Below are 25,054 nucleotides of genomic sequence, written 5' to 3' on the forward strand. Positions count from 1 at the left end.
TTCTGCCACTGTGCAGTAACCCTGCATGAAAGAGTTGGGGTTGTTCAGCCTGGAGAGAAAGGCTCTGAGAAGACCTTATTGCAACCTTTCAATATATAAAGGGGGGCCTATAAAGAAAGATGGAGAGAGACTTTTTACAAGGGCAAGGGGCAGCACTTTAAAACTGAAAGAGGGCAGGTCTAGATTGGAGGCAAGGAAAACGTCTTTTACAATGAGACTGGCAAAACACTGGAACAGGTTGTCCAGAGAAGTTGTGGATGCTCCATCACTGGAAGTGTTCAAGGCCAGGTTGGATGGGGCTTTGAGTAACCTGGTCTAGTGGAAGGTGTCCCTGACCATGGTGGGAGGGTGGAAGTAGATGGTCTTTAAAGGTCCCTTCCAACCCAAGCCATTCTACAATTCTATATATACACACAATAAGTCTCTTTACAGTACTCCAAATTATGGAGCAGCTGTCACACACTTCTCATGATACCTTTGGACAGAGACAGGCTGGCAAGGCAGTTGACACTTACAGCCCAGAAAACTGGAGAAAAAGGATGAAAAGAAACAAATAGATTTAAGGTATGATAAAGCTAGCTTGCTTTGCCATTTTGTCCTCCGAGGCTGCTCTGTGAGCTGAGGTGGTCTTCAGATCAGCTCTAATAACCTCTCTTATTGCTTAAATCACTCAGGATATACTACAAAACCAGCCAGAATGCAGAAACCCTAGAACATCACAGCCTCAGCTTAACAAAAATCTCTCTGAATCTGCACCTTGGAAAAAAGTCCCAAGCCCCATCCTCTAATATCACTTTCATTCTAGGTGGTATTTGGACAGAGTTCTTGGGAATCAGCTCTGGGCTATCATTGCACTGTCTGTGGGAGGAAGATCCTTACCTGATGCACATGCTGCTCTTGGCACAGCCTAATCACAATATCCCACTGACAGTGCTCAAGGCCTGTGTCCTGCCCCTTTTTATTCACAGCACAGATGTAGTCATGGGGTTCTGAGCAAAGGTAAAGCTCCTGTCAACATTTCAACCTTTTAGAAACTCATAGAGCAGAATTAATGCTACCAAAACACTACTCCACTATTCAACTTTTAATCATGTCTCCATTAAGGTGTAAGAAATTCCTCAACATTAAGCTATAGAGCTACACACAGAGAAATCTTTCCCTGTCTTCCCTTCTTTACCAGCAACATCAGTTTATGCCTGGAAATCAATTCTTTCAATCCCAAACCTTTATTCTCACACTCCTTTCTCTGAACCCAGGCTGCCAACGTTTTTATATATATTGATAAATACACTGAACAAGTTTGTAATAGAAACTATAAATGTGCTATCTCCACTCATGCTTTCACTTAGGCATTTTTTCATATTGCAAATGTTATTCCAAGGAATAAAACAAAAGGGGATACTAAGCAAGTTTGCAGATGACATAAAAATTGGAGGAGCTGTTGACTCCTTCAAAGGCAAGGAGGCCCTGCAGAGAGAACTCAACAAATCAGAGGACTGGGCAATCATCAACCATATGAAGTTCAACAAGCGAAAGCGCCGGATTCTGCACCTGGTATTGGGCAATCCTGGATGTACGTACAGACTATGGAAGGAGACACTGAAAAGCAGTGCCACAGAAAGGGACCTGGGGGTCCTGGTCGATGGCAAGTTGAATATGAGTCAGCAGTGCCCTGGCAGCCAGGAGGGCCAAACATGTCCTGGAGGGCATCAGGCAAAGCATCACCAGCCAGTTGAGGGAGGGGATTGTCCCTCTCTGTTCTGCACCAGTGTGGCCTCACCTTGAATACTGTGTGCAGTTTTGGGCACCACAATATAAGAAAGACATTAAGCTGTTAGAGAGCATCCAAAGGAGGGCAACGAAGATGGTGAAGGGCCTTGAAGGGAAGCTGTATGAGGAGCAGCTGAGGTCACTTGGTCTGTTCAGCCTGGAGAAGGGGAGACTGAGGGGAGACCTCATTGCAGTTACAACTTCCTTGTGAGGGGAAGAGGAGGGGCAGGCACTGATCTCTTCTCCGTGGGGACCAGTGACAGGAACCAAGAGAATGGCCTGAAGTTGTGTCAGGGGAGGTTTAGGTTGGATATTAGAAAAGGTTTCTTCACACAGAGGGTGGTTGGGCACTGGAACAGGATCTCCAGGGCAGTGGTCACAGCACCAAGTCTGACAGAGTTCAAGAAGTGTTTGGATGATACTCTCAGGCACATTGTGTGACTCTTTGAGATGGTCCTATGCAGGACCAGGAGTTGGACTTGATGATCCTTGTTGATCCCTTCCAACTCAGCATATCCTATGATTCTGATTCTGTAATAAGGCAGAAACATAACATTCCCAGCCATAGGAAAAATGTTTCTGGTTATTTGCCCATCTCTGAAAGTCTGATTATTATGAACTTACTAAAGCAAAAAAAAGAAAGAAAAAAAAGAAAAAAATCCATTTATTTCTCAATTTAAACTTCAAAAAGTCATTGTGGTTTCTTTTCTGTTATGTAAGTGTCAACAATCCATAATCTTTCCTCTTGAAAATAGATATGCACATGAAAACTGCTGTAACAACCACAACCTAAATGCACTTAAATTTAAGAGTAGAAATTACTTAAATTGCTTCAATCAGGATGTATGCTGCTACTGGAACAAGTAATTTTTATAAAAAGCATAATTAAAATCAACTTTCTCTATCCTAAAAAATTCAAATACTACATTATTTGGCAACTGTTAGGTCATTGCATGGAAAATAACATTTTTAGCTGACAATAACTTACTGAAAATTTCTTTTAGTTCCTAAAATATTAGTTTTTATTATCCAAGTAAATTTCATAAAAGAATGCACAAAGTTGCACTCCTGGTTTGCACCCCACAAACAAACAAACAATCCTGCTGTGAAAACAACATGGAATTTCCTATGGTAAGTGGATTTGTGAGGCCATCATACAAGGAAGAGAAGATTTTTTTAAATTGTTTTTGCTGCACAAACTGTTACAATATCACAACTTTAATGAAATAGATCAAACAGAAACATCCAGATATTCCTTAAACCCAGAAGGTATTTCCTCTTAAAACAATCAAGACTATTCCTTTAATCCCTGCAGTCTTAACTTTTTAAAACTGCAGTTCACTACCATTTCCAATTCTATAATGAAATTAAAAATACTTCTCCTTTTAAGTTTCCAGTAAAATTGTTTTATGCAAGTAGCATTTGAAGTACCAGATTAACACCAATCACAAGAAAAAAACATCAGCTAGTCCAACCCGCCTGGCAGCATCATCAGGAAGCATACTATGGGGTTACAATTTTTAAAAGGAGCTAAACAGTATTCCAGATATTTATGGTTCTTCTGTTCAGAACATGAACAGCAACGTTGAAAGAAAAGTGCTAAAGTTATGAAATGAGCAGTCATCCTTTAAGTGCAAGCTCAAATAAGACTGAAAGTTGAGTTTTAAATGCTGGCAATGCATCCTTGAGATCAAAGGGAGTATTAACGCTAAATGAATTCCCTAAAGTTGGTGGCCCTGCCCGTACTAGCACTGCAGCCAGTCTACAGAGGCTCCCGGCTCTCAGGAGCTCCCTGCATATCTGGAGCATGGGACAGGCCAAACTCATCTTATATCTTGAAGAAGGAGCCCAACAGTTCTTATAAAAAAAAAAAGTAATTAATGGAAATACACTGGGTGGAAAATTTATGCTAATTTCCTCTTGATTTCATGTGCAACACAGTAGCAGAAAACATGTTACATTGACCTGAGAGCTTCAATGTGCATCATGAATGGGACCAGCACTAAGGTCAATAAAACACAATAAAAAAAAAAAGGAAAAGGAAATTTTTTTCCTGTCAAGTGATCAAGGCTCCAGGTCTGGCTCTTACATTTCATTTTGTACCAACCACCACATCAGTTGCAGACTACTTACTGTCCCCCGTCTTGGAAAGCAATTTTTTTTTCCTTTAATTTATACAAACAGTTTTATGTACAATCCTGATTCATATTAATCTTTCTAAACGGTACACATAGGTAAAAGTGATTTAGGAAGGTAAGAATTGCAACTGAAGATCAGTCCTTGCGATGCAATCTGGAACATTCTAAAGAAATCTCTGAAATAATTTTAGAGCAAGAAATGAAGTGCTCCTTATTGGTCATTCTTTCTACAGCAACACATCCACGAAAAAGTAAGACCCACCTACAGTACTAAAGAAAAAAAAAATTCTTTCAAAGCTTATTGGTCAAACTTTCACCTCAGATAAATGGGTACAAATGTTCATTTATTGTAACCAAGATCATTATTTTACCCCATTATAGTTATAAATCACAATAACCACCTGCAAAGAACACTTTCAAAGAAATTGAGAAATGTTTTCCTCACAGTAATATGTGCTGAATACCCTTTTATTAGGTTGCACAAGAGAGGCAGAGGATGAAGAATATTAGGCACAGAAACAAGACAGTGATTTCCATCCATTTTTTCAAAAGGTCTTGTGAAACCAATTGCCTTTATCCAAGTTGAACAGGAAACGGACTTCTGGAACGTCACACCACACAGTAATAAGCTGCACTTTCTGTATTTAACCTCTTCACATGACTCAAAGCAATTGTTTCCCCTGTAGCTTATGGGACGACTTCAGTGTTGCCTATTATGAGCTGTGGTGAAAGAGGCAATATTCAATTCTTATTTGTCCTTCTTAACTGTAAATATTTCACTCAAGACTGCATTTTCCTTTTAGAAATGAATTTGCTCCAATTTTTGCTCTTTCTCTATTCCATCACAGTCATGCCACCACCTTATGTTCCCTCAGCCTGTTCCATCTCCACTCCATATATACCTCCACTTCACTTTATGGTCCACCGAAAAACAATTTGCAAGGTATTTTTGGCTCTTGTCTGTCTTCAAAAATAGCAACAGAACACAGCAGAGCAGTAGATTTTAACCACCCAGCTAAAAATTTCTGAGGACATCTATCGCAGAATTACAAAAAAACCCAAGATTTTTCCAAACTACCATTTTAGTCTCAAAGATACTCCTTCTCCCTCTTCTAAATACAATTACATTTTCAGGAAATGTGAAAAAGCAATAGAAGACAGGTACTTAGTTGTCCTTTTTGCCTTTGAAATTTATTCCTCTCAATGACACATTGTATCCGTGCAAGAGAGAGAGTATATACACGAATGAATTCAGAATGCCTCCCCAAATAGAGTAGCTGTATTAAACTAAACAACCTATGCGGTGATGGTGTTAAAATACCACCTTATATATGCATCTCTTCCTGACATTACAGCCTAAACCCAATACTGCAAAGCCAGCTCTTTTAACACTTTGCTTAAGATGTATTTGTCACTCCTAGATCCTCTTTGGCAGCAAAAACTTGGCTAAGATACAGCTCAGAAACACTGTACAATTCATCCTACTGCCATCCATCTCACAAAAGAAAGCAGAAGAACTTAGTGAGTCATGTTAACAGACATAAGTACATAGAAGTGAATGTTATTACTGGTGGGAAACATTAACTCTGTGAGTCAGTTTCACATATTTCATCTACTTTCTTGTGAAAAGCACGGTCTACTTTGGCAGGCATACAATGTGATTTATTTGGATTCCTAAGTAGAGATATTTACAGATTAATTAAAGTTTTCAGACACATCTTTCATTTCTTGGCAAAGAGTCTCCCCTTCCGCTCTACAAAGATACTCTTAATATCCCAGTGGAATGCATTTTCACAAATATTTTCAGTTAATTTAGTACTTACGGTCTGCAAGTTTCCCGTAGTAAGAAAAAAATACTGATACTCCCGAACAAAGTCTGTATGATCACTGATGCTCATTGAAGAGCTGGCCAATTATGCCTTGTTTGAAGCAGCTATAATACACTATATAAAGAAAAAAAGTTACATTGCATTCCCATGGTGGGTTGACCCTGGCTGGACACCAGGTGCCCGCCAAAGCTGCTCTGTCACTCCCCTCCTCAGCTGGGCAGGGGAGAGAAAAAGTAACAAAAGGCTTGTGGGTCAAGATAAGGACAGGGAGAGTTATGGGCAGAACAGACTCGACTTGGGGAAATTAGTTTAATTTATCACTAATCAAATCAGAGTAGAATAATGAGAAATAAAACCAAATCCTAAAAACACCGTCGTCCACCTCTTCCTTCCTCCCAGGTTTAACTGTACTCCCCATTTTCTCTCCCTCCTTCCCCACAGCAGCACAGGGGGATGGGGAATACGGGCTGCAGTCAGTTCATCACACATTGTCATTGCTGCTTCTTTCTCCTCAGAGGGAGGACTCCTCACACTCTTACCATGTTCCAGCATGGGGTCCCTCTATGGGAGACAGTCCTCCACAAACTTCTCCAATATGAGTCCTTTCCATGGGCTGCAGTTTATCAGTAACTGCTCCAGTGTAGGTCCCTTCCATAGGATGCAGTCCTTCAGGAACAGACTGCTCCAGACTGAGACCCCCATAGGGCAAAAAGTCCTGCCAGCAAACCTGCTCCAGTGTGGGCTCCTCTCTCCACAGGGCCACAGATCCTGCCAGGAGCCTGCTCCAGCATGGGCTTCCCTCAGGGTCACAGCCACCTTTGGGCATCCTCCCGCTCCCGTGTGGGGTCCTCCATAGGCTGCAGCTGGATCTCTGTTCTACCGTGGACCTCCATGGGCTACAGGGGGACAGCCTGCCTCACCATGGGCAGCACCACAGGCTGCAGGGGAATCTCTGCTCCAGCACCTGACACACCTCCTCCTCCTCCTTCCTCACTGAGCTTGGTGTCTGCAGAGTTGTTTCTCTCACATAACTCTCACTCTGCTCTTTTTCAGCTCCAGTTGTGCAGTTTTTTTTCTCCCTCTTCTTAAACAAGTTAGCCCAGAGAAGCCACCACCATTGCTGATGTGCTTGGCTTTCACCAGTATTTGGAGCCTGCTGGTATTGGCTTCAGGGGACATGGGGGAAGCTTCCGGCAGCTCCTCACAGAAGCCACCCCTGTAGCCCCTCCTACTATCAAAACCTTGCCTCACAAACCCAGTACAATTCCTTTGTAGTGTTACTTTCTTATGTCATCATCATGGCTGGGCTTCGCAAACGAAGATTTGGGAAGGGCTCTACCCACATTTGTTACAAGCACGCTGGTGGCTAAAAAGGCCAATGTGAGATAGGCACATTCGGTTGCAAAAGGCACAGCAGAAAGACTCCTTAGGTGGTATATTCTGCAAGACATGATTCTTTCTGCGTTGTCTTTTCTCCTCGAGAGTGATCCTGCGTGCTTTCTCAAAGGCATCAGCAGTGTTATAGATAGTTATTGCTCTCTTATGTAAGCAATAGCTAAAGGGATGGAACTCACTTCTTGTAAGATGGAGACCTAAATAAGACCGTGACAAAAACCTGGGCTACCTCTTGAATGGTGAGATAGCAGACAAGCAATCATCTTTGCTTTTTTTAACATGTTCAGCAGCAGAAAACATTTGCTTACCTTTGCTTATGATTGCAGCATGACCCTTCAACTTTTCACACTATCATAATTAGAAGTTTGCCTCTAGTAGTTAACTTTTTTATCAGATTACTGATAAAATTTTAACAATATCTTCCAAAGGAAGTCCTGTACCAGAACTTGTAATTTAGAGCAAGACAGAGGTGCAGTGACAATGCTCAGAGAAAAAAAACTTAAAGGGTACTGAAGTTAAGCAGATGTTGTTCAAGAAGAAATAAGACATGAGAAAAAGTTAAGGTGAGAATATTTCACACCATATTTGAAATCATTCACCTATTAATATACCTGGATATACTTAGTTCCCATCATGTACAAGAAACCACCCTTATCTGTAGCTTGAAGAGTTTGAATTCAATAGGTACATTCCTTTATTACTACAACAAGTTTCATTATAGTTCTTTGAAGAAAAGCAGATCCAAGTGCCAAGAAAAATTAACCACAAGCCTTCTATTTATAATTACATTAACAAATTGATATAAATCTCCAGAGAAATGCCTAATTAACTCCACAAGAAACAAAACAAACAAAAAGTACAAATCCACATTAAAAGACTAGATGGGCCTACATAATTTAAATTATGACACACAAATCCATCAGATTGCAGCTGCCTGCCTTTTCAGATCAATCTCAAGTCATACTTCTCAGGCTGCAAAATGGCAAGCAGGCTATAAAAAACCACACCTATTATTGGCCTAAATACACCAGTGCTCACACCACCACTGCCTTTGGTAAATTCCTTGACCAAGCATCAGGTTATATGGAAAAGTCTTGTCATTCCTCCAAGTGAAAATTAAAGAAGACCTTGGGAACGACACATATGGTACTTCTTTTATTCATGCATCTAATTCATCAGTGGTTTTTAAGTACTGTGTAAGGTATTATTACCTTCAAATCCATCACTGTAGTTCTGTTCTTCAAACCTGTTATTTCCATTAACATTCCTGTAGGCAGTGTAATAGCAAGTCCTTTGCTAAATCAAGATTCCCAAACTGTACAGAGATTTACAGCAATGACAATAAATATTCCTCACTATACTAATGGAAGCTAAAGACATGCTTCTGCAAATCTTTATCCATGTGAATCACCCAATTAAAGGCAACTGGGCATTATAGCAAGAACTGGCAATCTGTAGTACTGTAGTCTCAGACGACCCGATAATCAGTGTCTAAACATGATCCCTAAAGAAGAGAAAAAGTAAGAAATCATAGCTTGCCTTGGAAGACTTGGTAGGGAAAAAAGAATGGCAATTATCTTCAGGCAGCTAAGAATGTTAGACAAAACAAATTAAGAAACAATACCAAACTCTTAGACTATCATTAAGTGATATCCTTTAGGCACAGAACAGAAAAAGAAACAATCTTTTCCAGACTGTACATGACAAGGTGCAATTAGCTTTCACAATTTAAGGAATTGGGCAACTTTAGCCACTTGTCATTTATCATAGTCTGGGCATTTTATAATCTCATTCATACAGATGGCCACTTACCACATTTAAGCTGAAGCTCTCCTAAGCAGCCATATGCATCTATGAGTTTTTCATATTGTCCTTTAATTGCATCCTTTTCTTCTGGAGCTGAGCAACAAAACAGAAGAGAAACAAAACAGCTGAGAAACAAAAAGAAAGGCAAAAAATTTAGTTACCCAATTTTTATAAAATGTTCACATTGCTATTGCCTACACCAATGCTTCCCACAGTTGATTTTGCTCAGTACAAAGCTAAGGGTAAAATGCTTTAAAAAGACAGAGATTAAAAAGTGAAGGGACACAAATGCACAGCCTCTCCACACACCAGCCTAGAAGAAAGAAGAACACTCACTAAATTTTCAAGCAACATGTTTGATTCTTATTCTATGGTACAAATGTCACATCAGTTCCAGAATAAATAAAGAAATATACGGGCACATGTAAACTTTACACTGTTCTAAAATAAGAACAAAAAAACCAATTTGTCTGGCCATAAGCTAAAATATACTACCTTTTCTTGACGTACAAAAAGAGAGGGTTTATGTTTCCAGATTCTCAGTCTAATTTCAGACAGAACTGAAAATTTTTATGCAAGATAACATAATTTGATGTAGACACAATATCAGATGTTGATTTCCAGAGGAATTAAACATATTTTAGTGAAGTAAGAATCACCTAATTAAATCAATAAAGGGTGAGATACTGATGTTATATTTGCATATTTCTGCAACAAGTGACTTCAACAGGCATACAATGAACATCTAGATATTAAGCCAGAACACAGATCAAACTTGTCACTGGCTACTTTAATGTAAAACCAGCACACTTTCTGAATGAGTAAGTCTGCATTTTGTATATATTTCCCAATGAGGAGAAAGGTTAGCTTCCCAAATGAGGAAAAAAGCCTGTAACCCTCAAATATACTTTTACTTCTTGAACTACAGATAAACAGCAACATGGTAATTTGAGAGATTTTGTAATAATTTGCAATCTTATGTTCCTAATAAACTTCAGCATTTAAAAAACCCTGAAACCTCTGGGTATAAAAAGTATAAACTGAACCGCTTGCAATGGATGCTAGAACAGAAGAGACTTCTCTTTATAAATCTCAAGAGGCAAGGAGCTCAGTGAGAAGCATGGAAAACAAAAAAATATCCCACATATTGCTTACATTTTGAAGTGAAAGAAAGGACAATTCCTCTCACAGAATTCCTTAGCAGGGGCAATCCCTAAAGGAAATTAGAACGTTTGTCTCAATTTTTGCACTGATGACAAATAAGGAAGAGTGGTTAATTTTTTCTTAATTTCGTTTTTACTACCGTACTTTCACAACTTATCTATTCTGCTTTCTTAGAACCCTGAGTAAATCAGGAGTAACTTGTAAAATGCTGATACCACACACCAGGAAAACAAAACATAAGCAACAGACAGAGGATAAAGTGATTTTTATCAAGTAACCTAAATCTATGGACAGTAACAATTTAAATATTTAGTATTAGCACATCTTAAGAGCTGAGACTATGCAAGCTCAATTCTCAGGCACTTCAAAAAAAAAAGCTTCACAAAACCAGTTTAGATAGACTATAACATTTCCTTTTTTGAAAAAAAGATTCCCTGTCAAGACTTCTTTACATATTAAAAAAAAAGTACAGTGATACTCTTCAAAATAGAACTACAAGTTAGAAAGTTGGCTGTTAAAAGTGTCTGGTAAGGTCATGATCCAAAAGAATGGAATTTATTTCAGCATGGAAATAAGCAAGACACAACTCATGCCACTACTGTCAAGAAGCACCTGACACTGCCACGTATGGAAGCCACTAAAGTTTCCCAGGTCAAGCCAGTGGCATCACACACACATCATCTCCTGGCACAGGACTTCTCCAAACACGCAGACAAATAGCTGTGTTTTGCCAGTACTGGTACAGAAATATGCCGCCGTTCTGGGCAGGCCAGTTGTCAGAGCAATGCCTGCACAGTAGCATCAGTTGGGGCATCGGCACCGGCACAGCTGCTTGGAAAGAAGGAGCAGGCTCCCAGCACAGAGCTCCAGGAGGACTCTGGGCTGCATTGCCACTCTTTCTGGCTGACTAACAACTTGCTAGTAACTTCTACCACATGGCAAATTCTGTTATTTATTCTAGGGTTCATTTTGCTCCCTGAAGCAATTTAAATTCAGAAACCAAAAAAGCAACCAAGTGATCTTTCCTTGACACCTCCACGCACTCTCTAAAGACATGGCATGCACCAAGACCTCACCTGTGGTTAGTTCAAGAGGAAAGGAACATGCCAAATAGACACAGCTACGTCCATGAGTCATGCAAATGGAGAGGTCAGAATGTTTTAGTGCATATGGATCAAATTTATTTGTGTGTGTGCATGTGTGTGTGTGTAAATTCCCTTAGTTAAAGATACTGCTGGAATTTCAAGTCTCCTGTCCCATTACACTCCTCGGTGTTGCACAAAATCCTGAGATGCACCATGACCATCGTCATTTTGTATGGGTGAGAGCAGGGTCCTCAGGCAGCAGAGGTCAGGCAGCAGCTCCAGCATGCTGCACCTCCTCCACAAGCCCTCACGACTGGGGGGATGACTCCTTCATGCCTCACAGCCTCCATTCTCCATGGCACCATCTTGCTCCATGCCCTGCAGGTGTGCAAGCAAGGATACAGGCATCACCCCTCCAGCACTGTGAGGTCCTAACCGGATTCTGACACACCCCAGTCAATTTTTTCATTATTTTGGAGGGGCAGAAGGAGAAGGAGGAGGAATTCCCAACAGCCATTATAAAAAGCAATTTATAGAAAGGATGACTAAAGGGTGACATTATTGCAGAGGTCTTGAGCTAGGTTCATATCTCACTGTTAAAAAGAAATACTTATAAATCCCAAAATCTTATTGAAATCACAAATAACTGTCATCAAGACCTGGTCTGAAACATCTCCTACAGCATTTGCAAACAGTGCTAGGACACAAGAGCCAGAATCAGAAAGGGAGTGACTACACAATAAACTAAACTAACTGATGTGCTACTGCCTTTGTTGGATGAACAGAGTTAAATGGAAAAATTACTATGAAACTCTAAAGGATTGTGATGAACAGGGAAAATATATACCGATATCTGATAAGTTTCAACAATATAGAAAATACAGTTTTACCACCATTTGGCAGCTATATGTGCTTAAAGACATAGCACTTTTCGGTGCATCTCATTAATGCATATAAATATCTCAAAGGCAGGTGCCAAGAGGATGGTGCCAGACTCTTCTCAGTGGTGCCCTGCAACAGGATGAGGAGCAACGGTCATAAACTAAAACACAAGAAGTTCCACTTCAACACAAGAAAGAACTTCTTTCCATTGAGAGTAGAGCACTGGAACAGGCTGCCCAGGGGGGTCATGGAGTCTCTCTGAAGACATTCAAAATCCACCTGGACACATTCCTGTGTCACCTGCTCTAGGGGTCCTGCCTTGGCAAGGGGGTTGGACAGGATGATCTCCAGGGGTCCCTCCCAACCCTAACAATTCTGTCATTCTGTGGTAACATGAAAATTATTTCCAGGTTTCTCTGTTAAATATTCCAAAGTCATGGGGTTTATTCTATAACAGCTTTCACAAAATCTCTAAAATGCAGAGACAGTGAGAGTGGTCTGCTTGAAAACCTAGGATTAGGATTCCATGTTTAACTATACTCTGCTCACATGTAAAATCCTTCCTCTTTCAAGCCAGTCAACTTGAGATACCAACATACATACATAGTTAATGCACAATACAGCTACGCAAGGTGATGAAACAAAAAAGTTTTCTACTTACAGAACAAGCTGAGTTTGAAATAATGTAGTGCCTTTGTTTACTAGTTAATAATAACTCAGGTAACTTAACAGTACGCATAGTAATCACCAAACTCCACTAAAGCTTCCCATTAATACTTTTTTAGTAGTATTTCCTTCCACTAAGCACATAATTGAGTATCGACCCTTCTGCAATAATTACCACAGTCGTACTGTGTTCATAACAGCTTTATGGATCTGCACATGGTCTGCATTCCTTAAGCATTTTCTTAATCACGAATAAGCTCCTGATATAAATTATATGTAAGATTGGCACATCAGGTCAACATTTTAACCCTTACAAATCATGAGGCACACAATAATTCAATGAGACTAAGCTGCAATAAACTCAATTAAAAGTGAATTTTTCCACGCATTAAATATTTCAGAGCAAAAGAAACCCCCACACCATGAGAGGACATACAACTACATATACCATATGGTTTATCCAAGTGCAACTTCCTGCTTGTAAAACCTGCAAATTCAATTTAGCCAGCAGGAACTGGTCAAACACACGCAGTTTCCTTTATTCAAGCCCTCCTTAGGGCTGATCACCCAGATTTCAGCAGGAATCAGCACAGTTCTCACACATATGGAGCCCAGAAAGGTCAGTGATCAGAGGAAGAGAGCAGAAAGGTACTATAGTGCCAAGTCCAACACCAGGGGCAGACACACTACTACCTACAACTTAAACACAAAAATGAAGAAAGAGGTCTTGAAAAAGAGTCTGGGACTGGGTTATGGATTCTGTATCTCTCCTGTGATTCTTAAGCCTGATTCTTGAAATAGACACCTGCTTAGCTGTCGGTGCTGCTATACATATATAATCCAAAGCATATTTCTAAGTACTTTTAGAAACATCGGTTTGATGTGATGGGGGGCTCTATTTGTGTCATTTAGCATTTTGGGGAAAAAGATGTGAATTTTCCCCAGAAACAAGGGAAATCTACAATCAAACAGAAATTTCATGCCAAACCCCCCATATATACACTACCATAACCATCTTACCAAGAAATAAGTCCAGTGTCTGGTATTATATGAGTTTAGACAAGTTATTTGCCTCCAAATTGTGTTTTCTGTCATCTGCAGACAGATTTAAAGTTGTATTTTCAATATCTTTCATCACTAAAATCTTCCTATTCACATTCAATCCAAGCTACACAGGCACTATGCAAGTCAGCCTGTATTCTGAAATATCATATAGGTAAAGCAGTACAGAGCTGGGAAGAAGTCTGTGGTCAGTCACATTTTAGAGAGTCCAAATATTTCAAACACTAAGCAATGTATTTACCAATTTTCAGGTAAGAGGTATTTCTGGTTGAAAAGAACAAACAAAACAGCAAAGTGGCATTTTGGAATGTTCACTGGCTTTATATATATGATTGAGAACATTCTGCTTCTAGTAAGCGATTATGTTTTCATACTTGCATGTGCATATATAAATATATTAATTCACAACCAAGGAAGAATGGATTCATAAAACCACCAGGTTTCTACGAGCCAGCTCAGTGGACTGCAGGCAGTCAAGAAAATAAAAATAAAAGAGAAGCCCCTAAGTTACTTGTCTGAAGCTTGGCCATTATATTTATGTTGTTCCTGACATATATTACACATATTTACACAGAAACTTGCAGTCACTACAGACATACCCACAACATTTATCCCTCACAACCACTACCAGTTTCCATAGAAAACAAGTCTTGTAATCTACACTCTACTTTTACACCAATACCTCTTCCCTCTTCTCTGTACCCGATTTGCATTTTGACAGTAGTGAAAGAACTGTAACACACTTTTCTCTATAATCTATAGCAGTGAATTTCAGCCAGAGAAACCACAGTTTCCAAGTGCCCACTGCCAGCAAAACTAAGGAAGGCAAGGCTTCTGCTATGTAGATTACTCCCTACAAGTTCTCCAGGGATCCACAAATGGAAAAGTCTGAACACTACCAAATTACAGAAAACTTTGTAAAAATTTGAACTAGCTTTATGAATATTCTGACATAGGAGTAGAAGTGAGTCACGCTGTAGGCTCATTGTTTTGGATAGTGTGTAGTACTTAGAAATACATTCACAGTATTCTTACACAGGTATTGGTGTTTGATATTCATACCCCACTCAGTGGCATAGTTGTCCCCATAATACAAAACTAAACCTAACCGTAAACAGTGAATGTACATATGACACAAAAACTGCACTCTGTAGAAAAAGATAGAAGGGTAAATATGGTTTTGCAAGACTGTACCCTGATTTCAGTCAGCCACATCAGGGAACCACACAGAAACACACCTGCAAGTGAAGCTGTAGAGCAGGCACAGAGCTGCTCCTCAGAGCATACACACACCTTAACTCTGCATAAAGTTTCTCTCTATTGAAGGCCGACTTCCCAGATGTGTGGGTGAAAGTCTGGAAGAAAAACTTCAGCCTTATTTGCAAAAACACGCACTGTATCAGCTTTGAAGTTCCATACTTTCAAAATACGGTGGTCATTTAAGATCCACCATAACAGGTGTTGTAACATCCTTTACAAAAACAGTTGCAGAATCAAAGAGCTTGTGGAAAAGAAAGAAAATCTGTGCACCCTTTGGCTCTGCCCTCATAAAAACATTATTATGCTGAATTTCAATAGCAGAACACTTCTGTTGACAGCCTTTCACTGAAATTACCTGTTATAATAAGGTTAAATAACCATATTTTCAGCACTATAGCCTTAGTCTAGTTTAGCAACTGCCTTGACAGCAGTCCAGAACTACCTTGTGCACTTCATCTGTAAACCATTGAAACTGTAATGTGTTTCAAGCAGAAACAGTATCTGTATTTATACTCCCTGTTGTATTAAACAAAAACTTCTAAATCAATGCCAATTTTTCTTCATCCCTTGTGACTCTAGGTTTCTTCCACAGAATCTATTGATGTTCTAGTTCAGAGAATTCCTGGAAGAATTGTTTCAAGCTGTCACCCATCCTTCTGGAGGTGACCGAAGCTTGAGGATGGACAGTGGCAAAAAAAAAAAAAGCCTCTTGGAAAATGTGCCATTAAACTCAAACCAGTGAGTTTTACCCTCCACCCTACAGTGACATCATGAGAGGAAGAAGAAAAACTCTCATCTTCAAAAACACAACTTATGATAGAACAGAAAACTGTACTGCTAATATACATCACTATGCAGATTAAGTTAATGGATTCAGGGATATGTAACTAGGTTTTCTGCAGTGATTTTTGATTCCGTGATTTTTCCAAAAGTTTCTTAGGTTAGGTTGCCATTACAGGCCAAATGTTCTCATTTTATAAATTGTTGACATCAAAGACAACTAGAGATCTCCATAATACTTTATCACTACTGATATAAAGGTGCAAATATTTTTCAACTATTAAATCTCCATATGCAGTAAGGAAATTCTGAAAAATAACCAATTTACAACTAGAACTGTCATCATAATCTTTACAACATATTGAGAGAAGAAAAAATCATCTATTCACAAGACATCATCAAATTGTTAGTTTACATATTTGAAAGTGTTTATTTTCATTATGAGTTTGCCAGAGGTTTATGGCCTGTATAGACACTGTGTTTATACAAGTGTGTGGTTTTTTCAGATTTCATTTTTTTGGAACACCACTTCTTCTAGGACAGTTCTCACTCCCTTCTGCCACTTGAACTAGGTTAAACTCCACATTTATTTCTTCTAGTACAAAATTATTATAGAAGCAATTAAACTTTGAAAAAGTGTAGATGTCGTGCCTGTTCAAGGGCAGAGATACTTAGTAATTATGGAAAAAAAAAATAATGAACAATGACTAAAAATTGTTCTCAGGCCTTCACTGTCCATCTGTCATTATTCTTCTCTACAATTCTATTGACATGAGGCTGCTATTGAAAAACTGCATAAACTATTGTACAACCTAAGTGCTCCAGGTATACGTATCTGCTTTTATTTAGTGTGGAGGTTCGCACAAGGCATAGTTGCACAATTCCTCCTCACAACAGATATGCAATTTTTTAAAAAACTTTATTTTAGAAACAGAAAATTAGACAGAGAAGTCAAACCTAACACAATCCTTGGACGAGTATGTCTGAAACCACACATATGCAAAGTTTATGTTACCCTTCTACTGTAGTGTTCTATGGTTAATAACAATCTAAAGGCAAGTCAAACAAAACAGAATTAATGTTGTTTCTATTACCACCCTGCTGTTGAGCTTCCTCTTCACAATTCTTCTAAATTTACCATCACAATATCTACTACTGGTTTTCCCTCCTTTTCTTATACTCTGCTGCATAAACAGAAGAAACGAACTGAACAAGCTTCACTGGATAAACTCGCTTTTCTTACCATACAGGAACCAACCCAGGTAGGAATAGAGAAATCAAATGAAACAAAATTATGAAGTTATTAACATGGAGCAGGCTGAATGCCAATGCATGCATGATCACAGTTATCTCAAGAGGTGATATTGGACTTCCAAAAGGCATGGCAAACCAGTCTTTTACACTAGGCACTATCACTACACAAATCACTACTTCAAAATTTTTCTAACACACATTTTAAGAAAGACTATATAAATTCTCTATTCATAGAATCACAAAATCATTCAGATTAGAAAAGATCTCTAAGATCATTGAGTCCAACTATTAACCTAGTACCATCGTGTTCATCATTAAACCATGTGTCCCAAATTCCACATCCACATCAACTGGATCACTTTCAGGGATTGTGATTCCACCTGTGCAGCCTGTTACAATATGCCTGACCGCTGTTTCCATGAAGAATTTTTTCCTAATATCCAATTTAAACCTACCCTGGTGCAACTTGAGGTCATTTCCTCTTGTTCTATCACTTCTCACCTGCGAGAAGAGACTGACTCCCACCTGGCTACAGTCTCCTCCCAGGCAGTTATAGAGAGCAATAAGGTCTCCCCTGAGCCTCCTCTTCTCCAGGCTAAGCAACCTCAGCTGCCCCAGCACTCCTCATAGGGCTTGTGCCCCAGACCCTTTGCCAGCTTCTCTGGACATGCTGCAGCATCTCAATGGCTTTTTTGTAGTAAGGGACACAAAACTGAACACAGGATTCAAAACGTAGCCCTCAGAGTAAACAGGAAAAACCACTTCCCTGGGCCTGCTGGCCACACTATACAGTCCAGGATGCCACTGGCCTTCTTGACCACCTGGGCACTGCTGGCTCACGCTCAGCTGGATGTTGACCAGCACCCACAGGTCCTTTTCCGCTGGGCAGCTTTCCAGCCACTAAATCATTTTAATTATAGCAATTCAAATGGGGGATGGCAACACTGGGGGAGAAAAATCTACTTTAGGTTGATGATTCCTTTAATTAGTGAGATTGCAAATCATTCCACTGGTCATACAAATGGCTCAGGGCCAGCTAGATGAATATCGGTCTCTCCATTTTATTCGTGCACACTGGCTTTAGGAAGTGGAGCTGCTTTAGATTTGTATCAGAATAATGAAATACAAACCAAAAGCCACTGATATCAATATAGAATTCCAATGTCAACAGATTCTAGAATCAGGGAAAGTGAGTAAAGTGCTGCTCAGTACTGAGACTTTTCACTGTCAGTTCATTGAAAACTGACACAAAAAAAAAAAACCTATAAAAATGTAACACATTCATGCCCATTATTACCAAAGAATTTAACAAGAAACTCCAATAAAATAAAGTAACAAAAACAACAACAAAACCTCACAGTGTGGCAATAACATCTTTTTCATGACAGGTCAAAATTTTTCCATTATCAGAAATATTCTCATGAAAATCAGTTGCTACCTGATGACCTTTCTGGCTTTCTTCATTCATGAAGCCCCCAATACCTGATGTGGTATTAAGCATCTTAGTCTGGATGTCCTGCCACTGTACATCGTGGAAGATTCAGCTCAGTGGACCCTGAGCTGATGTTGTGACGGACATTGTACAAACCACAACGTACATGCAGTTCTTACTACAACACTGCAAACAGCAACATGATTGCAGGCACAAGTTAGTATTACACGGAAAACAATTTAAGAACACAGTACAAGCATGTATTCCCTTGTGTTGCTTTTTGCATCTTACACTCAGTCACCTCATTTTTTTATCTGTCTCAACACTAGCAACATTAGCATTGTGTCATGCTCACGAGTGACAAGTACCAAAACACAAGGTGAGACTCCTCCAGCAAGAGCCAGACACTTAAGGAACCATATACCTTGAAAATCACAAGGGCAGGTTTGGCACCACAGCAAGAAGCCAGTTGTGTTTTTTTTAAGGGGCACAAATCTCAAGTCAGTTATCCAAAACAATCCCTACTGCGAGCTGGCTGTCTACATTGGTGGTGAGAACTCGATGCAGCTGAGTGGAAACTTCAAAAGGCAGTGGGCCTCATCCCTTTAACCTGGACTCTCCTCTGCTGTCAAGGCTACAGAGGATGTCTTGCACAGTAAAGGTGCCCTGCGCCAAGACCCCACCAGGCGGGCGAGTGGCCTCTCCTGCTTCTTCCACCCCGGCTGCTGGTGAGGAGGATAAAGACATCCGGAGCAGGGAACGGGCCGGTCGGACGTGGATCGGGAGGAGATGCTGGTCAACCCTCCATGCGTGGCAGAGCACGGGGGGTCACCCAAACGCGACAGCACGTGGCCAGGCCTGGGGGGCCGTGCTGGAGGTCGGGGTGTAAAGCGAGGAGCTTTCCTCAGCCAGCGTCCCACCGGGCCCGAGGCTGCGCTCTCCCCTTCCTCTCTCCATGCCACGGGGGAAAGCGCTCCGAACCTCCAGGGAATCAGCCGCTGCCACCGCACCTCGGCGCCCCTTCGCAGGCACCGGGCGCGCACCCACCGACACGGCACCTCCCCGGCACCCGCAGCCCCCCCACGCACTTACTGAGCGCCGCCACCGTGCCGGCCTCCAGCAACAGGCAGTCCTGGCGGGAGCGCGCCTCCAGCAGGGCGCTCGGCCCCGGCTCCTGCTTCCAGAGCAGCCGCAACCCTTTGCTCAGAGCCATGAGAGCCGCCGGCCGCGGGGAGGAAGGCGCAGCGGTGCGGGCGGAGGGGGTGGCGGAGGAGCCTCCGTCCCCTCGAGGGCGCGGCGCTCGGGGCCCGCTGGCAGCCCCAGGGAGCAACTCCGGACCCGGGTCCTGCCCGCCCGCTTCTCCCAGGGAGGCGGGTCAAGGGGGACGGCCGTGCCCCGCTCCCGATCACCTCAGGAAGCCTCCGAGCGCTTCCAGTGCGGGGACGCCCAGCGGTGAAGGGAGCGGAGCGTTTGCGGCTGCAGCTCCTCCGTGTCCCCCACGGCTCCGCTGCTGCCTCCTCCTCCTCCTCTCCCTCTCTCTCTCCCTCCACCTCCTCCTCGGAGAGCCCCCGTATGCGGTCAGGGGGTCGGGAGCAACTTTCCCCTTTGCCCTTTGCTTTATCCCTTCCCACCCGCGGTAAACTTTCCAGAGTTAACTTTGTCCCTCCGGCTCCGCGGCTGCGGCTCCTCCTCCGGGACAGGTACCAACCGCCGGCGGGGCGCTGCCGCCCGCCCTGCCCGCGAGGGAAGGGAGGAGGGGAGGAGGGGAGGAGGGGCGGCCGCCACGGCACTGCCGAACCCGGCGGGGTTCTGTGGGTGCCGGCCCGGCTATTCCCGGCCCGGCCCGGCTCGGCCCGGCGGCGCCGCTCCCCACCCCCGCGGGGGCGCGTCCGGGCCGCGGCGGCTGAGGCGAAGGTCACCGTCGAGTCCCTGGCAGCGGGGCGGGCCCAGCAGTGCCTTGGATGCCGGCGTTGCTCCCGCCGCTGGCGTGGCAGGCGGAGGCTGCTCTGCTGGCTCTGCCCGGGGAGAGGCCGCGCTCTTTCCCGCTTCCCGCTTCCTGCGGGGAGCGGCCGCCCGGGCTCCGCGTCGCTCTCCGACAGAGCCGGCAGGGAGCTCCTGTTGGGGGGAGTTGACTATGCCCTGTCCCACGGGCTGTGTGTAAAGAGTCTCGGTTAAAAGGCACAGTGCACATTTTAGGTTCGCTAGTAATTCGAAAGAGGTGTTTCTTCATATAAGAGAGCGCTGTCCTCCCCTCCCTCCGCCCTCCCCCCCTCCGCCCCCCCGTATTACAGGATTCCCATCACAACTCCCTGTTGAGTCTGCAGAATGAGTGCTACTTTTTTTCCAGATTTAGCCATAAGGAATGGATCGAGGAGGTAGATACAGGTACACAAATGTGTTCAGAAGAGAGAAAACTCGCTTTAATTTCTAGCAGATAATGTAGTCGTATGCATACACGGGTAAACCAAGCAGAATTCTAATTTTATAGACATTATTAATTATACTTTATATGTAGAGAAAACCGCGAAATTCAAAACCACACAAACTACCAACTGTTACTGTTGTCTCACATTTGCCTTGAAAACATCGGTCACAGTTGTGCTCTGCCAGGTGGAATGTAACAGTCCCTGCTCCCTTTGAACTTGATGGAAACAAACTGAAAAGCAAGTACTATCTTCCTGTCACAGACCTCTGGTTTATTTATTTTCTAACCAGTAGTAATTTGGAAACGAGAATAATTTTAGTTTATGGTGCCTCCTTAAAACAGCATTTTGAAAGGATCTGATAGGAAAAGTGGGATTGGTATTTGTGTAGGCCTTTTTTCCCCACACGATCCTAAACTTTGACTACAGTACGTTGGGTGAGATTAAAAGTGTTGGGTAAAGTAAAGTAAAGGATCCAGAAACTGTAGAAACTAAGTGACCAGGATGAAAAATTGAGACAGCACGTAGTTCAAAGTCTGGGGGGTTTAGAGGATATAAAAATGTAAATTAACCATGTTCTATTTTAAACAGCAAAGGTATGCCTTTCTTACAGCTCTCCTTTGTGAATGGCAGACCAAGAATCAGTTTATGTTTTTAACATCTTTCACTGTGACCTTCTTCCCTAGAGAAAAGTGCTCACTTGAGATGATATATTTGAAGTATCACTTAATCAGAGCTGCCTAAGACAGTTATATCACATTATTTTAAAGAAGTTGCCCCTGCATTATATACTTACATATTTAAAAATAACAGCAAGAGAAAACACTTTTTTTTTTTTGAGTTTGTGTCTTTGCCTCTGAGGAATAATTCTTCATTTTGCCCTTTAAACTCCATCATGAGAGTAAACTTTCACTTAAAGGACACTAGTGTGTCACTCTCTATTGCCTGTGTTTGTAACTCGTAAGTAATTTTTGTCATCAGTGCCTTTCACTGCAAATTCCAAGAACACACAATTTAGGATGGCTAATAAAAAACTTACTGTCAGATTTCTTGGGTAAAATACTAGAGAAAGGACTGTTGCACCTGGGATAGTATTTTTCAGCACCTCAATTACGAGGAGATGAGGGTGTGAGAGGAAAACTCAGATGAAGGTGGAAAGCTGGAAGCCTAAGTGATGGGTGTGACAAAGCACTGCATCCACAGCTGGCTCTGTGACTGTGTCCTCTCTAATCTGTTATGAGCTGATCTCTCCAGTGTGTTCTGGTTGCAAAACATCCACGGCATAGAAAGATGCATTTTTAACAGTGTGATGTCATGATTACTGAAGAAGCAGTAAGTCAGTTAATTAGACTTTGTGTCATGGATCAGTTACCTTAGACACATAAGCCGGAGAAAGCACTGAAAAAACTATCAGAATATGGTGAAGAGGAGTGCTGAATAAAGCCATTCAATTTACAAACCTCTTTCACACACAGAATGACGTCCAAAGTGAGAGCTCAGATAGGAATCTTGCTTTATATATTAGGAGTGTGTGCAAAGGTTTCCCTTTGATAAGATCTTTTCATCTAACCAAACTGTCTGTGTTTCAATGCATGGAATTCCATTTTCCAGGGAAAATGTTGAGATTGGCAGATCATCTTTTAGCTGATATTCGGAGCTGAGCTGTCTTACTCTGGAGCTTATGTATATGAGTATCATGGAAATGGATTAATTCCTGTAGTCATTTGAGGAGTCCCTCAGGTGAACTCTCTCTCTTCCACAGCACCTGTTTTCACCCAGGCCATATACCCTCATTAACTCATCAGCAATTTTCCATTTCATCCTTCTTTCTATGTGGATTTTTCCCTTCTTTTAATCTTCTGCATTTCCAATCCCATGTCCTACCCAGCCCCTTGTTTGCTCTGAAACCTGCTATGCACTATAATGACTCCTGCCCCTAGATCTTTATGGTAGTGGATGTTTCCAGGGTCTGCATAACTGCCTCACTGAAAAACAGTTCTGTGTGCTGATTTTGGCAGGTGGCATTGTATGTTTGTTTGGAGACCATCAGAAGAGGAACAACAGGAGTGTTGCAAAACAGAGTTAGCAGGAGGGAGTATAGATAGCTGTTTGCTATCTGTCTGAAAGACTTTGGGGCATAGAATGGATCAATGTTCCTGTAGTACTACTTGTCTTACTATTGAGTGAACTTTGCAGTCTGGGACTCTACAAAAAATTTGGTGATAGTAGTAACAAACAGTAGCAACAAACAAAATATACTTGTTGTGTCCAATATTCTGCTACTGGAATAAGTGGTAATTTTTTGAAGCTCAGAGGTTAAATATAAATTTCACTTATGACAGCATTTCCTGGAGATTTCTGGCCACTTGCACATAGCCTCAGTGGTCACAGATTCCTCAGGAAGTGTGTGCGCCCACAAGGTCATTGAAAACAGTTTGGGTTTTGCCTTTTGTGAGAAGCTTTTGACTTCAGCAAGTACAGAAAAAATAGAGGAAATATCTCAGCATAGTTTTTCCTGCACATGACATTCGAAACAACTAGTAACTGCTGCTAATATGCAAAAGCTTTTATTGTTTTCACATTTTCCAGTTAATATTAGAATAAATTTTATTTAAAGCTGAATTTGACACAAAGAAGCATTTACAACACTGGTAGGCTAAAGTGCTCAAAATGTTGATTTTAAAGTAGCTGTGAGGTATTAATGTCACCTCTTACACTGTCAGTGAAATTGAGAGAACAGCTTTCATTTCTAGTTGGTTACACTTCTCTTGACCTAGTAAAGAACTTCGTGTGCAAAAATGTCTGGTACTTTGTTACAGAGACAGTCTGATATACTTTGAGTTAGGTCACTATTTCTCAACAAAATCAACAGCATTTCCTTAAAAATAGCTCTGAAGAGCGTAAGAAGCACGAGTAACAAATTAGTATGTTTTATTTGTGTGTTTAGATTTTGACTAAGATAGTCTGACCTTGCCATGAGTGTAAGAGGAGTGACGGAGAGACATTTTCTTTGCTTCAGTCAGTGACAATGTTTTGGAATTTCCACTCCTATTTACAACCTTTCCTGACAAGCTCCCCTTATTCCTTTCCCTTGGGGTCTGTGATCCTTACAACACGAAGAAAAACTTAATACTAATAATTCTGTATCATATTACACTTTAACCAATTATTTGGAAGGGAGAGGAGTGGGTTAACAAAGTGGACCTGAGCTTCTGGTTCAGCAGGACACTAAAATATATGCCTCACTTTAAGTATATCAGTAGCCTAAATCTCACAGCTCCTTGCTTGGGTGACTTCTCAAGTGAATAAACAGTGCAGGTTCTGCTGCTAAAGGTGGTTGGACTGGAAGCAAACTAGCTTTAGCCCTGACTGAGTCAGGGCCTATCTGGCTGCAGAGGGTAACTCCAGATTGGCAGAAGATTGGGTTGTAAATTCAAGCTCTGAAGATGTACCAGAAGTGGCTGAGAGATGCTCTGGTGGAGTGCTAACAGTTTTAGAAATGCTGCTAATGAAAAACTGTGTTTGAAATGTTGCTGAGAGGTCAGTGGAATTTCTCACCTCCTCTTCCACTTATATTTTAACCCTGTGTGTGCTAAATGAAAGATCTCTAGAGAGGCAGATTGACTGCATTCACAGACATTAGGCTTTTCTTATTAAGAAACTATTTTCAGTAACAGCAGCTGTTTTAAAGCTTAACATTCTTCATCCTAAAACTATGTGCAGATGAGCAGCATTAGTCAGATGGCATTTATTTAGGCACTAATAGTGACCAGACAACCAGATAAAATTCTTATTCTTTCTTCCAGACTGACATGCTTATGATTAGTTGTAGGTATCCCTCTCTCGTGTTCAAAGGACTAGGAAGGCACAGAGTTTTCCACTGCTTCTTACCTAATTTTCTGGAACTCCTGACAGGAAAACCAAAATGCTTAATAAAATAGAAAATTTGAGTTTAAAGTGAACTGCTTAATATCTGCACAGGAATAGCTGCAGAAGGTATGTTGGCAGTTTTTCTCAGTGAGCATATGCCTCTTCCTATTGTCTTAAAAATTATGCACACCTCTGTTGGACATCAACAGTGAAAGTGGAGTTTGTTGTTTACCCCATA

At 41.5% G+C, this 25,054-nt stretch overlaps 1 protein-coding gene across 1 annotated transcript in view; it reads right to left on the reverse strand.

The window, feature by feature from the left end:
- SYNJ2 (synaptojanin 2) overlaps positions 1-19,986 on the reverse strand; it is a 70,201-nt gene extending 50,215 nt beyond the window's left edge. Inside the window, exons 1-2 of the mRNA XM_051801549.1 lie at positions 19,616-19,986; positions 8,945-9,031 (exon numbers count right to left, since the gene is read on the reverse strand). Coding sequence (XP_051657509.1) covers positions 8,945-9,031; positions 19,616-19,736 — 208 coding nt within the window. The 5' untranslated portion in view covers positions 19,737-19,986. The remainder of the gene's footprint in view (positions 1-8,944; positions 9,032-19,615) is intronic.
- Between the last annotated feature and the right edge of the window lie 5,068 nt (positions 19,987-25,054).

The sequence above is a fragment of the Manacus candei genome, unplaced genomic scaffold, assembly GCF_025592945.1.
Source record: "Manacus candei isolate 608988 ecotype Guabito, Panama unplaced genomic scaffold, ASM2559294v1 h1tg000052l, whole genome shotgun sequence".
In the NCBI taxonomy this organism is placed as follows: Eukaryota; Metazoa; Chordata; class Aves; order Passeriformes; family Pipridae; genus Manacus; species Manacus candei.